Here is a 16,616-nt window from a genome sequence, read left to right on the forward strand (position 1 = left end):
GCCAACATGATAAGCCTGACAATGCCTCCGTTGACGATGCTGGTGGGGAACAGCCTCTTTCACGGTTGCCATTCCGGAAGGACTTAGGGAAATGTCAAATGCACATGCCCACCCTTGGGGAGAGAGCCCAAGGACGTGAAGGGTCACGTACCAGTGGTCACTGGGTGCTGGCAGCCACCTGGCTTGTCCTTTACTGGGGATGCCGGCTTGGAATATTTTGCTGCAGTTGGATACAATGAGCCAAATGTTAACACAGCGATGTGAGAAGATCTTAAAAACACGATGGAGTGAAAAGGAAAAATAAAAAGGAGGCAACGAATGAACTTCTCACAGAACGCCATTTTTGTGAACACATTCAGCTCTGTGCGCATTATGATGAAGGTTAGCCATCAGCACCTAGGGCTGAGTGCTGGGTGACGGGCAAGGCATGTGGGGAAGCCATGACAGGAAGGAGATATCAAACAAAATGCCAGCAGTGCACATCCAGTGTGGCACTTAACACGCTGGTTGATGAGGGCCGGCCTGTGGTGTGGTGGGTAAAGGGTCTGATGCCAGCAGCCCCTATGGGCACCTTCTCCCATTCTGCACTCTGCTAGTAGCCTGAGGAAAAGCAGTACAAGATGAGCCGAGTGTTTGGGCCGCTGCTGCGCGTGTTGGAGATGTGCACAATGTACCTGGCTAATCCCCACTCCCACCACGTCCAGCTTTCTGGGAAGGCAGCAGCGGATGGTTTGGACAGTGAAGTTCCCATCAGCCATGTGGGAGATCCAGAGTTCTGGGTTCCTGGTCTTGGTCTGGCTGTTGTGGACATTTAGGGAGGGGACCAGTGGGTGGAAGACCTCTGGGGGGTCTCTGCCTCTCTGTCTTTTGGATGTATAATACATGAACAGCACCAGAAGGGCCTTACATGGGCCACCAATGCTGGGACCGTCATTCGTCACAGACTGACAATGGTCCACACAGTCTGAACATCATTCAAGCATCAGTGCTAATGGAGCCTAACTTGGGAGGCTCCCTCTTGTCCAGGAGTGCCTGGTCCATGCCAGGCCTTGTCCCTGTTCCCCTCCCAGCAGTGACAGCTGCCACCCTTGCCCCGACTCTGTCCCCGCACCCCATCCATGGATGTCCCTGACTGCCAAGGCCCCGGAAAGCTATGTGGGGACTCTGGCAGAGCTGGGTGGTCAGGGAGTCGTGACCGGATCGCTTCCCCTGACAGTCTTCTCTATCCTCATCCCGTCTCTTCCGGGCAGAACAAGTAAACTGAGTCAAACATCCAGTGTGGAGGGGAACAGTATGTACTGAGTTCTTCTCAGGGGCAAAAGCCAGCCCCATGTTCTTGACCTTCAGTTGCCCCCAGAGCCACCCTCGATGGTAGGCGGGACTGCCTTCCTGAGGGGACAGGAGCCCTGGATCTGCCAGCTCCAAACCTGTTGTCCCCAAGATCTGAGCACACACTGGCTCTGAGGCCCATGGGGTGAAGGCCAGGATCCCCAGTCGCCCTCCAAGTCAGGCCTTCCCCACGCTGACGACACGACTCCCACCAGCTGCAAGGGAGACCTCCTATTTATGCTGGGCAGTGTCTCCGGGGAATCCCACCTCAAGTCCCTTCCTCTACTCTTGAACTTGAGTTTTCCAGTCTCCCAGGAGGGTTCTTGAAAAAGTTGATGGAAAAATAGAATGATTAAGTTTACTTTGGTGCACAAGAGATTCTTATTTTAATCTATGTGCATGAGATCTTCAGAGTTCAGGGGAAACGTGTATCGTCCAAAGACCATGCAAGGATTTTAAAATCCTCTCACAGAAGAATAAATTCATTTTTAAATTCCGTTGTTCACAAACTTTTTAAAGTTCTCTCCTAAAATTAAGACAAGGGGATACCCCCTGCCCTGGGAATTTTTTCTCCATCTGCCGGAAGCTGCAACCCGCTCTTCAGCCCGCTCCCTGGGCTTCCAGGAATATGTGGGGGGTTTCGGGAATAAGAAGGTTACCCTGGAGTTCCGGGCTCTGCACAAGGGCTGGGCAGAGGGACCCGCGGGGGTTGCCCAGGCTGCAGCCCAGGCGGTTAGGGTCCGGCCTCGCTCGCCCTCTGCAGGACACTTTCGGCACTGCATGTACCTGAACTCCAGCTCCCGGCTGGAGCAGGAACGTGGGGATCATGATGACCTCAGGATCGGCAGGCGTCAGGGCCACTCCTCTTCCGGGCTATCTACGTGGACGGGAGGCTACAGGTAGTTGTCCTCAGCCGCGTCGCCCTCGCCCTGGGCTTCCTCGTCCTCCTCGTCGTCGTCGGGGGCCAGCGCCTCGATGTCGTGCGTGATGTCGGCCAGCAGCCGATGGAAGGTCTGCGCCTCGGGCGGCCGCGCCGCGTCGTGGTAGCTGCGCACGGCCGATGCCGACGTGGAGCTCATGCTGCGCTTGATGCGGCCGAAGCTGTCGGTGAGGATGCCGCCCTCGCGGATGCCCACGCCCTCCAGAAAGCCCTCGAAGTAGCCGATGTCCTGGTCGGGGATGAAGGGCCGCATCCCTGCAGGCCGCAGGGCAGGCTCGTTCCCTGGGGTCTCCTGCCCCCTGACCCTCCGGCCACATGACCCATCACGGCCCTCCAGCTTGGCTGTGTGGCTGCATTCCTGCATTCCTGCATTCCACTGGGTGGGAATCTACGCCCTCCACCCCTCTGAGCTGCTTTGCCATCTCCTTACACCTGCGCCTAGTTGATGGCGTGAGCTCTACCCAAAAACGACCCCAGGCTCACTATCATCAGGTAACCAAAGGAGTGACTGCACCTGTGCCGCCGCAGGTACAGGTGCAGGTTGGGTAACAAGGTACTGAGCCTGAGCACTGCCCACAAACCTTACTCCATCCCTGCTCGCCAGCCAGTGGGACTTGGGGCTCCGCTTGGCTGTCCCGGGCCTGGGATGGAGTAATAATGTGGTCATCTACTTCCTGTAAACAGGTTCCTGGCTGGTGTGGGGGATCCTTAGGACTGTGGTTATTCCGGGCTTGTTGGCTGTGTGCCTACGGCCAGTTCCTCAGCCTCTCTGAGCCTTGGCCTCCTCCTAGGGTGAGATAGAACCAAGCCTGGCTTGGTTCTAACCTAATCTATGCACCTTGGCCTCCTTGTCTGCGCCAGGAACCTCATGGCCTTGGCCGTGGCGGAGGTTGATGGTACACTGTCTGAACCCAGGAGGGGTTCCTTGCTGAGCCTGGGAGAGGGGAAAGGCACTGGGGAAGCAGAGGCGATGACTCACCAAGCAGGAGGAACTTGCGCCGCTCCCCGTAGAGCTTCAGCAGGCCAGCGCAGTAGTCCTGGATGGGCAGCCCCAGCCGGTACTCCCGTAGCAGAACCGCGAACTGCTGGATCTCCGGAGGCCCCAGTTTGCTCCGCAGCTGTGGACGCCCCGCTGCTGCAGGTCAACATGCCTGATCTCTGCCCACAGGACCCAGAGCTGCCACCCCCATCCCACACCATGAAGGGCACATCTGAGCCTGCTCGAGAGACATCCAGGCCCACAGGGAGGTAGACTCCAGCTGCCTGAGTTCAACTCCTAGCCCGGTTCCTGGGCAGTTCTGTGCTCCTAAGGCCCACCTGGGGCTGTTGAGAGACCAGGTGAAGTGATGTGCTAAAGACGCTTGGCCAGGGCCTCACTGTAGACAGCAGGTGCTCAACGAATGCAGCTGCCGTCCCTCAAGTCCTCTGGCCTGCTAACCTCCTTTTCTGCCCTGACTGCTGCAGTGCTAGGCTCTGGTTTGCTCAGGACAATGTCTGATACCTGGGAACGCACCCAGCTTTATCCCAGCTTCAGGGACTCTACCCAGGGCCGCTTCCCAGCCTGCTCCTCTCACCGTGACCATGTAGTCCTGCAGCTGCTCCAGGCCCAGGCCGCTGTGGTCGCTGCTGCTGCAGTGGGAGCCGTGGAAAGAAGGTGTGGACGTGCCACTGTAACACGCTTCAAATGTGTCCTGGGAGCCATTGCTGCAGGCACAGGGGGGAAGCAGTCTTTGTTCACTGTGCTCCAGCTCCTTGGCCTGGCCAGGCTGAAGGTGGGTGCCCCTCCTAGTCTGACTCCCTGGAGTCCCTGGCCACTCTACAGGCCTGCTCTCTCTTTGTCTCTGTCACCTGCTCCTTCTCCCTCCAGTGGCCTACCTGCCTCCTCACCTCTGGGTCTCTGCAGATGCTCTCCCTTTACCCAGAATGCCTCTCTCCTCTTACCTGTTGCTGAAGCTACCTTTTGTTCATCATGTCCTTAATGTCCCCATCAGACTGGGCTAGACCCTGCTTTGTACTCTCGAAGACTGCAAGATACCCACGACACACAAGGTCTTGCCCTGCCAAAACAGCCTCCCCCATGCCCACAGCTGGCTACCTCTTGTCCTGCAGGGGACACAGCACAGGCTGTTCCTCTACCTGGCACGCTCTTGCCCATTTCATCCTGGAAGTGTGGGGCCCAAGCATCGCCCTCTCTGAGAGGCCCTCCCGGCTCTCCAGGGGTCTCCCTTGGCCTCTGACACTGACAGCCCCCTTGCTTCCTGTAGTGTGTGTTGCCATGAGTGCCTGGTGACGTCATGCCTGCCTGTGTTCAACTGTCAGATGGCCTGAGTGCCCCTGCACCCACACAGGAGACCTGGATGGAGTTCCCAGCTCCTGGCGTGGGCTTGGCCATTGTGGCCATAGGGAGAGTGAGCCACTGGATGGACAACCTCTGTCACTCTACTCTTCAAAAAAATAAATCAGAGCCAGCATGGTGGCTCAACAGGCTAATCTTCCACCTGTGGCACTGGGATCCCATATGGGTACCAGTTTGTGTCCTGCCTGCTCCACTTCCAATCCAACCCCCTGCTTGTGACCTGGGAAAGCAACAGAGGCTGGCTCAAGTCCTTGGAGTGCTGCACCTATGTGGGAGACTTAGAAGAAGCTTCTGGCTCCTGGCTTTGGATTGGCTCAGCTCTGGCCATTGTGGCCATCTGGGGAGTGCACCAAAGGATGGAAGACCTTCTCTCTGTCTCATTTTCTATTTTAAAAAATCTGCCTTCCAAATGAAAATAAATATTCAAAAGGTAATTTTCTTTTAAAAAAAGAAAGCAATGATATTGCCACTGAAAAGAAAATAGGGCTTAAATCACCTATTTTCCAACCCTAAGTCCTCCGACCCATGACGAGGGTGGCCTGCTTGTGCTGGCTGGCCCAGGACATTCTTAGTCTTGGCCGGGAAAGTTCCAGAATTCCAAGCTGACTCAGGGAACTGGTCACTTACACAGAACCTGGCTGGCAGTGTTCCCACCTGTATTTTTTTTTTTTTTTTAAGATTAATTTTGGTTTGAAAGGCAAAATTACAGAGAAGGAAAGACAGATTCATCTTCCGTCTGCTGGTTCACTCCTCAAATTGGCTGCACCAGCCGGAGCTGGGCCAGTCCAAAACCAGGAGCCAGGAGCTTCCTCTGGGTCTCCCACGTGGGTGCAGGGTCCCAAGCATTTGAGCCATCCTCTTTTGCCTTCCCAGGCTACCAGCAGAGAGCTGGATGGGAAGCAGTGCAGTCAGGACTTGAACTGGTACTCATCTGGAATGGCAGGCTTTCAGGAGGAGGCCTAGCCTGATATTCCATCCCCATTCCCCCTGGGAATTTTTCCAGGTTTGCTTGCCCCTAGGTAAGGGCACGTGACCAATTTCTAACCAATGAAAGGAGACAGAAGTAGAAGTCACTGGTGGGCATTCCAGCAAAGCTCTTTCAGGAGGCCCTGGATGCTTACTCTGTCTTGTTTAAGCTGCCTTTACAGAAGCTGAACAAATGTGAGCCTTCGCAATTTCTTGAATCAGCTGCAATTTCGACTCAGGCCCCTGTGCCCAGTGGCCAGGCTGTGTGGACCCAGTGCCAGGTTCCCTGCTCTGGTCCCTCAGGGGTCCCCTCCCCACCGCAGTGCCCAGGGTCATGGCACAAGGCCAGCCTAGGTCCCACTGTCCTTCCCTTGTTAGCAGGACTGTGAGTGCAGGGCCTGGCCCGGGGGGCAGCACCTACAACGAGCTGCAGCAGCTGAAGTCGGCGTCGTAGGCGTATGTCCCATCTGTGCGACAGCTGTCACCTGTGAGTGGCAGACAGAGGTGCCGTCAGGGCCAACACAGCAAGGCTAGCGCCCCCAGCTCCCAAGGCCACAAGTCCAGCCTTTGCAAGGAGACCTATGCCGGCCTCCTGTATCAGCATAGCCGACATGGGCAGCTTCCCCCGGGGCCAGAACTGAGCCGCCTCCCTGCCTCATGCGGCCTTGGGAAAGCGGAGCAAGGACCAAGTGAGGGTGTGTCTCAGAAGTGGCATGTACTAGAGGCCAGACAAAAGCATTTTTGTGTATGAGAGGGAAGGAACTCAACATCTTTGTGAGAAAGCAGTCTTTGTCTTCCCCCTGGCCATCTCCCTGTATGTACAAGTGCCAGCCTTGACCTTCTGATCTTGGCTCGCTCAGGTCACTGCCATGCCCTGATCCTCTGGTGAGGCCGATCCCTCGAAAGCTCCCGCGGCCCAGCCCATGATGACATGCTTGTTTGTCAAGGGTTTAATTGTCGCCAGCTGGCCTAGTGTACCAGCTCGCTAAGGACAGGACCATGGCTGGGTCACTTGCCTGGAGATTAGCAATTGGTTGCACGTGGTAGATACTCAGTAAATGCTAGTGGCCGAACAACATTACTCATTTGCCTGTCACCGCCAGGGGGTCCCTAACTCTTCCCTACTTCCCTCTAGCCCCCTCCATGCTGTACAGGTGGGAAGGCCTGAGGGGGAAAAAGAGCTTGCTATGGCCAGGCGGGCAGGCCAGGCCAGTCAGGGCTGTGACAAGGGAATCTCTCCCCCACTGGCCTTGAAGGCAGCATATTGCAGTTAGAGCCTTTGCACCCAGACACACCTGGGTTACAATCTGACCTTGAACAATGTATCAATTCTTCTGAGCCTGGTGATTTTGTATCCTAAGACCTCAGGATTCTTTCTCCTATCTGCGGCCTCAGGAGACACAGGGGACACGTGGGACAAACTAGGATGCTGTGAGGATGAAGCAAGCCGGGGAACAGCCAGTGCCTGATAGTGGCCTCTGCTGACCATCTCATCTCCTCGCTGCCTCCCAGGATGGCTGTGCCAATGCTGACTCTGATCTGGGGTCATCGTAGCACCAAATATAGGTGCTTGCATTTCGGCGTTCACCTGTCTTCAGGAAGCTGGTGTGAGGTCAGTGTGTGGGAGCAGCAGTTTGTGTCAGCTGTACACCCAGGACACTATAGGTCAAGGCCCCTGAAGGCAGAGGCCAGGACTCTGGGTACTCACTGCGGCTGCAGAGCCACGGCCGTTCGGGCGTGGATGTGTAGTGGTAGCCAGCCCGGTCCACGCACTCGATGCTCTGGTCCCCATAGATGATCTGGAAGACCTGGCATATGAGGGCGCAGGACTCCTCGGCAGCATCCTGGCCCAGGGAAGGGGGACAAGGTCAAGCCCGCACAGACTTGGTCCCCCCCCCCCCCCATGCACACTTAGCCACCTGTGGGCGTCGTCTTTGGAGTTAGTTCCCATCATAACCCCATGGCTGCTCTCTGGGGCTTGGTGCTCCTTTAAAAAGCCCTGCGATATCTCTGATTCCTCGGCCCTGACAATGCACCCCACATTTCCAAGGAATGGCGAGGTACCTAGAGCCTCCTGAGGCTTATCTAAGTCCTACAGTTAACATGTGGAAGCTGAGGACCTGGGAAGGAGAGTCGCCAGTGCTTGAATTCCTGATGCGGAGGAGGAGGAAGTAAAACTTCAGGCTCATCTTAGTCCTCCTGGATGGTGTCTCTCCATAGGAGCTTCTGGTCCCTGGGAAACTGGGGTGGCGACCTAAGCTTCTGTCTCTGGCAGGAGGAGTTTAGGGTCTTGGGTGAGACTATTTTGAGACAAATTTCAAGATAAATTCACTTCTTTATGTCCCTCCACAAGAGAGAACAACGGTGCTCCCAGCTCCGTGGGGGATGAGCACTTGGGCATCCGACCCCCCAGGCTCTGCTGACCTCTCTGCAGGTTCCTGTTTAAATGTTACAGACTCACTTCCCTATTAGAGACACCTCTCCCCACCCTCTCACTGGCACGGAAATCTGCTGGTTTTCCTCCGCAGGTTCCTGTCATAAGCTGTCAACTAATAGTTGACTGGGCCCTGGGCAAGGTGTACTGGAACACACAGACATTCTGCACCCTAGGAGGAGGCCAGCCTGGCTGGGGAGGGGTAGTGGAAGTGGGCAGAGGAGGACCCAGCTGGAGCGGAGGTGGGGGTGGCTGCAGCTTGGCTGGCCTCAGGAGTGACCTGTGGACACGAGAGTCCCCCTGAGTGAAGGGGTGCACCGGCAGACTTGGAGGGTGCGTTGATGTGACTTAGGCGTCAGCAGGAACTGTTGACTATGCAGAATGAGCAGACTGGGAAGGGAGACTGTGTGACCCAGAGGGGGCCAGAGGGGGAACATGAACCTGGCTGGGGACAGTGGGGGTAGGGAGAAGTGATTTGGTTGCATTTGAAAACTAAGGGCATGGAGTTATTGACAAAGTGGATATGGGGTGTGTGTATGAGCGAGAGAGGAGTGGTAGTAGGTTCATTACAAACTTTAGCCACAGCCATGCAAGGATGACACTGCTGTTAGGAGACATTGGGGGGTGTGGCATGGTAGCCTAGTGGCTAAAGTCCTCATCTTTCACACTCCGGGATTCCAGGTCTAATGTGCGCCAGTTCTAATCCCGGTAGCCCTGCTTGTGGCCTGGGAAAGCAGCTGAGGATGGTCCAAAGCCTTGGGACCCTGCACCCGTTGGGGAGACCCAGAAGAGGCTCCTGGCTTTGGATTGGTGCAGCTCCAACCATTGCAGCCACTTGGGGAGTGAATCAACGGATGGAAGATCTTTGACTTTCCAACAAAAATAAAATAAATCTTTTAAAGAGAGAGAGAGAGAGAGAGAGATGGGGAAGGCAAGGGAAAAACAGCAGGTTTGAGGGCGGAGCTTCTGGGCTCAGCTTTAGACCTGTTAGGGGTTGTGTGTGGATCAGGTGATAGGTGTTATCTGTAGAGTTCTGGGTGAATTTAAGGCCATGTGAGTGGATGGCATCCAGAACATAGGGCTGACACTAGAAGGAAGAGGGTCGGGGTAAAGGCCAGGGTACCCTAACTCTAAGAGGCTGTGGAGAAGGGGAGGGCCCAGCTGCTGAGGGAGACCAGGAAGCATGTGGGGAACTGGACGCCAAGCAAGCAGGGCCAGGGTTCGGCCGTGGGGCCCCAGTGTCCTGGCGGCTCTCCACTTGCCCCCCAGACCAGTGCCGTGTGGTGTGCCCAGCACTGGTTCCTTACAGTTCTGGAGGTGTGGCTCTGAGGGGCCTGCGAGACAGTACCAACCTAGTGCTCAGCTCACAACCCAGTGCCCAGCATGGCCAGGGTGAGCAGGGACACCATTCTCACCAGAGGTATGTAATGAGGTTCTTGCCCTGGGGCCACCTTAGTTACCAAAGACACCTGCTCCCAGCTCCCCGGGTTTCCACCAGCTGCTTCCTGCCAAGTGTCCAACAATCACTTGGGTTAGGGGCGTGGTGCCGCACTCACTCTATTGGCCACAGCCAGGATAACCAGGTTGCAGTAGGCATCGGGGCTGGGGTTCTGAGGATCCAGCGGGTTGGGTCCCGGGTGGCGCCGCTCCCAGCTGCCACCGACGCCGCTGCCCGCCTGTCTGCGCTCCCAGCTGCCTCCGGGCTTGCCCGTGCCACTGCCGCCGCCACCGGCATGCCGCCGCTCCCAGCTGCCGCTGAACGTCTGCCGCCGCTCCCAGCTGCCAGACGCGCGCGGCCCGGCTCGCTGCCGCTCCAGGCTGCCGCCGCCGCCCCCACCGCCCGCGGCCGCCCGGGCCTCGGCGCCCACGCCCCCTCCCCAGGCCACGCGCCAGTCCAGGCTGCAGATGGTGTGGCGCCGCTCGGCAGTGCCCACCCGCCGCTTCTCGGACACTGCGCCAGGTGGACCCGGGTCACGTCCCGCGCCGCCGGGGCTGGCGTCCACGCCGGCTGGCACTGGGTCCACACCCAGACCTAGGAGAGGTCGGGGGAGAAGGGGCAGGGGTGCGTCAACTGCGGGGGAATCAGGGGATAGGGGACCGAGACGGCTCCTGAGGACACCTGGAGGATCCGACCCACCCCCCAGCCTCAGGCCCGCTGGGGCTTCAAAGTAATGGCCATGCCTTCTGAGCCTTCACTTCCCAGGCTGCGCCCCAAGGCTACAGACTCAGTGTGTGACTGTGGTTACTCGGTGGGCAGGTACTTCCCACCTCACCCCTGGCCCCGTGGCCACAGGCTGCCCTCTAACCTGAGGGTGGTGGCCAGACTGTCACCTCCCCCTGCAGCCTATGTTCAGATCCTAGCCAGACTCCGCCCTTATGCCCAACGCTTCCTAGGCCAGACTCTGCCTCTAAGCGACTCCTAGCACGGGCCCCACTCCCTGCATGCCTAGTATCTGGCCTCGGTATAGAGGGTCAGCCCTCAACCTCAGCCAGTGAGGTCGGGCCTTTTCCATCACCTCCTCTCCCAGTGGGAGGACCCCGGCCTGCCGCAGGTCAGTTCCTCTTTCTGCTGACCGCGGGCAGTACCTGTCTTAAGCACTAGCAGGTGCAGCGCGTCATCCTGCAGGTAGGAGGCAGCAGCGATCTCGTGTGTGGGGATCCTCAGGATGAGCTCTTCATTGTCTCGCCAGGTGAGCAGCAGGCAGCGGGCCGAGAGGCTCAGGATGCTGTCCTGCTCGGCCGTGGTCTTCAGCGGCAGCTCCTTCAGCTGCTGCAGGCCGGGCAGGGCAAGGCAGGTCTCTTTACCCTTCCTCCCTCCCAAGAGAGGGAGAAGGGGGCAGGAACCTGCCCTCCCTCCCCAGAGCCTCACCCTGGCCGTGTCCAGCAGCTGCAGGAGCTCATCCCGACTGGAAGGATTCAGGGAAGAAGTCACCCAGGTGAGGTGGCCCAGAAACTGGATGGGACAGAAAGTGGGAGAAGGGTGCACAAAAGTCACCCTGGTGGGCCGGTGCGGTAGCCTAGCAGCTAAAGTCTTCACCTTGCACACTCCAGGATCCCATATGGGTGCCGGTTCTAATCTCAGCAGCCCTGCTTCCCATTCAGCTCCCTGCTCCCATTCAGTACCCTGTTCAGGATGGTCCAAAGCCTTGGGACCCTGCTTCTGGGTGGGAAACCCTGAAGAAGCTTCTGACGCCTGGCTTTGGATCAGGTCAGGAGTTGCGGCCACTTGGGGAATGAATCAGAGGACAGAAGATCCTCTCTGTATCTGCCCCTGTCTGTATATCTGACTTTCCAATAAATAAAGAAATAAATAAATCTTAGAGAAGAAGAAGTCACCCTGGCCTCCTCATGGTCACAGCTCTGCCAGGACCTGGTGTTGGAAACATCTGAGCTCATAATGTAGTCCAATGGCTTTATGAAGCTCTCAACAGAAGCCGTGGTTCCGCATACTTCTGTTCCACTCATTCATGTCTGCTTTGTGCGTGAGAAGAACCAATGTACAACTCAGCTTATTGGAAAAAGTGTTTCCAGGATTGGATGATTAGAAAGGGCAGAACTTGGACCTGGCACGATGGTTCAATAGCTGAATTCTCTACCTCTAAGTGCTGGGATTCCATATGGGCACCGCTTCGTGTCCCGCTTGCTCAGCTTCCCATCCAGTTCCCTGCCTATGGCCTGGGAAAGCAGCAGAAGATGGCCCAACGTCTTGGGATCCTGCATCCACATAGGAGACCCAGAAGCTCCTCGCTTCAGATTGGGTGATGAGAAACCCATTCAACAGGTGGCTCCTTGCTTGCTAAGGCTGACAGCCCTGCCCCCATGTGGCTAAATGTTCATGGGAAAGAAGGATGGCCCTGGGCGGAGGCAGAGCCCTTAACGGGGACCCTGTCCAAGTCACATGAAAACACTGCACTAAGATGGCCTGGAGGGTAGGGCTTCTCCCAGCCAGGCTCCCCCTGGGCAAAGGGTCTGAGCCCCTTGCTGAGATGGGAACACTGAGACCTGGTCAATGGAGCTTGTTAGAGACTCATGGGCAAGGCCTACGTATGCATGAGCCTCTTCCCAGGAGCTGCAGCTTCCCCTGGGTGAGGCGGGGTAGGCCAGGAGTCAGTGTGGAGGACAGGGAGGGGAAGGGAAGGAGGCAAGGTCTCTCCTGACCCCAAGGGTTGCCCTGCCCCTTGTCCCGCACGCACCTTGACCTCTTTCTCCAAGTAGTCACACAGCAGGATCTGAGGGTCGATGAGGTAGTCGGGTGGGTAGAGGGGCAGGGAGTGCAGGGGCCGGCGGCTCACGCTGGTCCGACAGGCCGCCCGGCGCTCAGCAGCCTTGGGGAACACGAGTTTCCGGATAGGGGACACGAAGCCCTAGGAGGGTTGGTGGTGGAGGCGGGTAATGGGATTATCACTGGGGTCTTTGCTGAGCACCCCCAGGGCTCACTTGATCCTCTCAAGTTCCATTTTACAGGCGGGGAAATGGAGTGTCAGAGAGGGAACGAGCTGATTAAGTTACCAGCTGGTAGTCATGGAGCCAACACTTGGCCCTGGGCAGCCATGCTCCGAAACCTGCATTTTAAATACCTGGGGGATGGGGTGTGTCTGCCGACCAGGGCTAAAGGATGAACCCAGGTTGGGGGAGATAAGAAACTCCTCAGGGTTGGTGTGGCTGAGAGGTGGGCACCAGTGATTCTCTCTGCTGCCCTAAGTTACAAATAATTAATAGGGAAACGTAGGCACCACCCAGAAATACCTACACAAATATGGCATGGAGCAAGTGAAAGACGCGCATTCCTGAACCTCTGCCCAGACCAGCATAATCTGAATGTCAACAGAGTCTGACCTGAGCATGACTCTAGACCAGCGGTCCTACACACAAGGTCCTGGGATCTCGAGAGAAATGCAGGTTCCCGGGCCCCACCCCAGGCCCTCTGAATATGATTCTGGGAGTTGAGTCTAGCAGTCATTCAGCAAGGGCACCTCCTTTCGGAGCCCCGACCCTGGCTGTCTTATAGCTGCCTGGGAAGCTTCTGGGATGCCAGGCTTCCGTGCAGGGCCTCTCCTACTGCACCTCTTCAGGAAACTTGCAGACAGCCCCTTCCTATGCGTGAATTTCAAAAACTTTTTGCACCCAAGTCAACATATCCATTTGGTCCTTGAACTTTTTGAGGTGCCATCCTCTAGCTGAACTGCTGTTTGAGCCTCCAGCCCGGTACTCCCTCGCACAGGCGCCATTCAGAACAGCTCTGACCTAGGCTGTCTAGAAGCAGAGAGGGTAAGGATAGGTAGGAGCTGGACGCTGGGGGACAGGAAGAGGAAACTAACCACACTCCCTGAGCCCTCAAACACAGCCTGGTGAAAGGTCTGGAGAAGCGGACTGGGGAACTGAGGCTTGGGAAGGGGCAGCAGCCAGGGACTTGGGGACAAGGACTCCTGGGCTGGGCCCTACGTAAATATGCAGAAGGCAGGGCATGGCTAGGGCAGCAGCTGCAAAACTCGGGGGCCCAGAGAGAGACACTTCCAGCCCGGGACCGTCCTGGCTGGGTCCCCTGTGTCAGGGGTGGTGGTGTGTCTGTCTACCCCTCTATCTAGGACGTGCAGGCAGAGGCCCCCAGGAGCACAAGGGATGAGGTTTGGGCACCTGCATGTTCCACTCTGGTGGCTTTCCAGAGAAGGTTCTTATCCATCCACCTGCTGCCGAACGGCCTGGGGCCACCGAGAGTTGGGAGGAAGAGCTCAGGGTGTTTACAGCCCACATGTAAGCCTGCCCATGGGTGGCAGGGCAGGCCTTCCCACTGGAGAAGCAAGGCTGCGTTGGTGCCACCTGCTGCCCCCTCTCCCAGGCCTGCCCCTAGGCCAGCTCCAGGGATGTTTCTTTCCCCATGCGTCTGTCCCCAGCTCCCACCTACCTTCTTCCCTTTCTTGACTTCATAGTCCATGGTGCCGTGTCCTCTCTACGCCTGCTGCCCTCCTGGCCACCCCTCCTACTCTGCCTCCCCCCTACCAGCCCTTTGTTCTTCTTCCTGCCTAGTCGGAAACTCCACCAGCCCCGGAGTTCCTGTCCCTCCCATCTGATAGCGGTGGTGGTAGTGTGTGTGTGTGTGTGTGTGTGGTGTGTATGTGTGTAGGGGGTGGGAGTGTAGCTGGAGGACCCAGCACGGTGACCCTCTAGCTAGGGAGAAAGTCTCAAGGTCTTTGCCATATTGGGTGCTGTCAAGGGGCCTTGGCGGTTGGGTGAGCCTTCTACATTTAGAGTCTGAGTTTGAAAAATCCCAAATTTCAGGCCATTGGCCTCACAGGTGCCATCTTGACAAGGCAAACCTACGTCTTCAGAGCCTGGTACCCCCTCCGCTCTAGGAACTGAGGACAAACATGCTCCCCTCCCCCTCAGCCTGGGCTGCCGCGGGTGAGAAATGAAAGACAGAGTGGTGCAAAGAGGCCAGGCCAGGTCTGATTTAACCAGTCATCACTATTCAGGAAGACAGTACACAGAGCTCCGGAATGTCCTGTCTGAGTCGGAACCCTGAACTTGCCGCTTTAACTTGGCTGATGAACTTTGGCAAATTCCCTAACCAGCTGTGCCTATTTCCCTAATTTTTTTTTTAAACTCAGATTTACAGAGTGAAGGAGAGACAGAGAGGAAGATCTGCCTTCTGCTGGTTCACTCCCAAAGTAGACGCAACAGCCACAGCTGAATCAGTCCGAAGCTAGGAGCCAGAAGCTTCCTCTGTGTCTCCCACATGGGTGCAGGGTCCCAAGGTCTTGGGCCGTACTCCACTGTTTTTCCAGGTCACAAGCAGGGAGCTGGAGGGGAAGTGGAGCAGCTGGGACATGAACCGGCACCCATATGGGATCCCAGGTGTGCCAGGCAAGGAGTTTAGCCACTAGGCCACCACGCTGGGCCCTGTTTCCCTGTCTATAAAGTGGACAGGACATGAGCATGGTCTCACAGTGACCATGTGAGGACCTCATGCATTTAGAAAACCTCCTGGCACATAGGAAGTTGCTCAACAAGTTTGTACCCTTTACCTGTCTTGGGTATCAACCTTTTCTTGGGAGACTTCTTGGTGGGCAGGGTCCCTTTTGTGGTGCTATGCTGAGCATGGACGTTACTCCTCACTGCACTGATGCACCATTATACGGATTTTTAAAACTCAGGCTCTAGCCGGATGTGTGGCCTAGAAGTTAAGATGCTGGTTGGAGTGCCCACATCCTACGCCAGTGCCTAGGTTGTAGTCCTGCCCTGCTCTGTCTTGAGCTTCCTGCCAGTGTGCACCCTTGGGAGGCAACAGTGATGGGCCCAGTGGCTGGGTTCCTGCTAACCACACGGGAGAGCTGAACCGAGTTCCTGGCCCTGCTGTGGGGAACACCTGAGCAGTGAACCATTGGATGGGAATTTCCTCCTACCTCTAAGTTAAAACCACAAGCTGTCGCTCAAAAGGCCGCAGAGCCTGGCTCAGGGCAGTCACACAGTGAGTCTGAGGTGGTGCCTGCTGGGACTCCAGGCTGGTCCCGATCTGAAACTGTGCAACCCTGACCCACAAGACCGGGCAGAGCGGTTGTGAGTGGCTCTTGCACACCTGACTACAACTCCTGGATTCTGGAGGATTCAGCTAGGACCCCAGGCTGGAGGTTCAGAGGAAACACTCTTGGCTTCAGCTTTCTCAGCTTTCCAGGAGGGAACCATGACTGCCCCTCCATCCTATAATCCTCCACCAAACCCTCTCCTGCTAGACAGAGGAGTGATGAGGAAGACATGAAGCCGGGCATGAGGAGGCAGGTGGAATGGTGAGAGGCAGGTGCCAGTGCGGAGTGCCGGGTTTGAGATCATAGATGTGACAGCTCAGCATAGCAGCCGGCGGGGAGGGGCAGCCTGCCCTGTGGCCTCTGGGCATGACTCCCAGGCACTGGCCGTTCCTTTTTCTCTCTCTCTTGAAGGGGAAAATCTCAGCTGGTTAGTGCCAGCTCTGCAGCCACTGCCTCCTGCTACCCTACATCCTGCCAGGCTCCTCCTAGCAGCAGGAAGTGAGCTCAGCTTGCAGGGCCAACAGGAAGAGGTTGGGCGTGGAAGCCAAATATGACCCCACCCTGGACAGCAAAACTCCCACTTAATCCCTTGAGCCAGTCCAGAGTGGCAGTGGGATGTGGGCTCTGGTCTCTTGCCGTGGCACCTCCCTGATTGGCTTTTGCCAGCCTTTCCCTTTCTATGGGCCTCACTTTCCCTGTCTATGAAACAGGAGCTCTCATTATTCCTAGACCAGCTATAAGCATCACTGCTTTGCCTGCATTCCCTGCCCACAGAGCCGTGGGCGCAGGTCGGACTTAGCATCCGTGGAAGTGATTGCAGACAGGTGGACCTACCCTGAAATGGGAAAGGCCTTGAACAAGCTGCGTTGTTTCTCAAAGCCTCAGAATCACCCTACTATGGCAAAAGCAGGCTGCTGAAGGTGTCTGCTTCAGAGGCTGCTGCAGGAATTAAATGGAAACAGAAGGATACAATGATAATGCATATTATTAAGATTAACAAGCAAATCAGGAAGAAGGTCCTAGGGTGGTAGCCTAGTGGCTAAAGTCGTCACCTTGCATGGGCCAGGATAC

The 16,616-nt window shown here is 56.7% G+C and overlaps 1 protein-coding gene across 2 annotated transcripts; it reads right to left on the minus strand.

Moving 5' to 3' along the window:
* Nucleotides 1-1,987: 1,987 nt before the first annotated feature.
* CCM2L (CCM2 like scaffold protein) lies at nucleotides 1,988-14,005 on the minus strand. Of its 2 annotated transcripts, none has more exons than XM_036497152.2 (10): nucleotides 13,928-14,005; nucleotides 12,219-12,389; nucleotides 10,895-10,978; nucleotides 10,612-10,795; nucleotides 9,582-10,057; nucleotides 7,300-7,435; nucleotides 6,013-6,076; nucleotides 3,844-3,973; nucleotides 3,249-3,387; nucleotides 1,988-2,524 (listed from the first exon to the last, which is right to left on the minus strand). In XM_036497152.2, the coding sequence occupies exons 1-10, from the start codon at nucleotides 13,955-13,957 to the stop codon at nucleotides 2,223-2,225; spliced, it is 1,716 nt and encodes a 571-aa protein (XP_036353045.2). In that variant the 5' UTR covers nucleotides 13,958-14,005; the 3' UTR covers nucleotides 1,988-2,222. The 2 variants fall into 2 exon arrangements, with proteins under 2 accessions (XP_036353045.2, XP_058535357.1); XM_058679374.1 differs by having other exon boundaries at nucleotides 2,393-2,524; nucleotides 3,249-3,404.
* Between the last annotated feature and the right edge of the window lie 2,611 nt (nucleotides 14,006-16,616).

The sequence above is a fragment of the Ochotona princeps genome, chromosome 22 (assembly GCF_030435755.1).
Source record: "Ochotona princeps isolate mOchPri1 chromosome 22, mOchPri1.hap1, whole genome shotgun sequence".
Lineage (NCBI taxonomy): Eukaryota > Metazoa > Chordata > Mammalia > Lagomorpha > Ochotonidae > Ochotona > Ochotona princeps.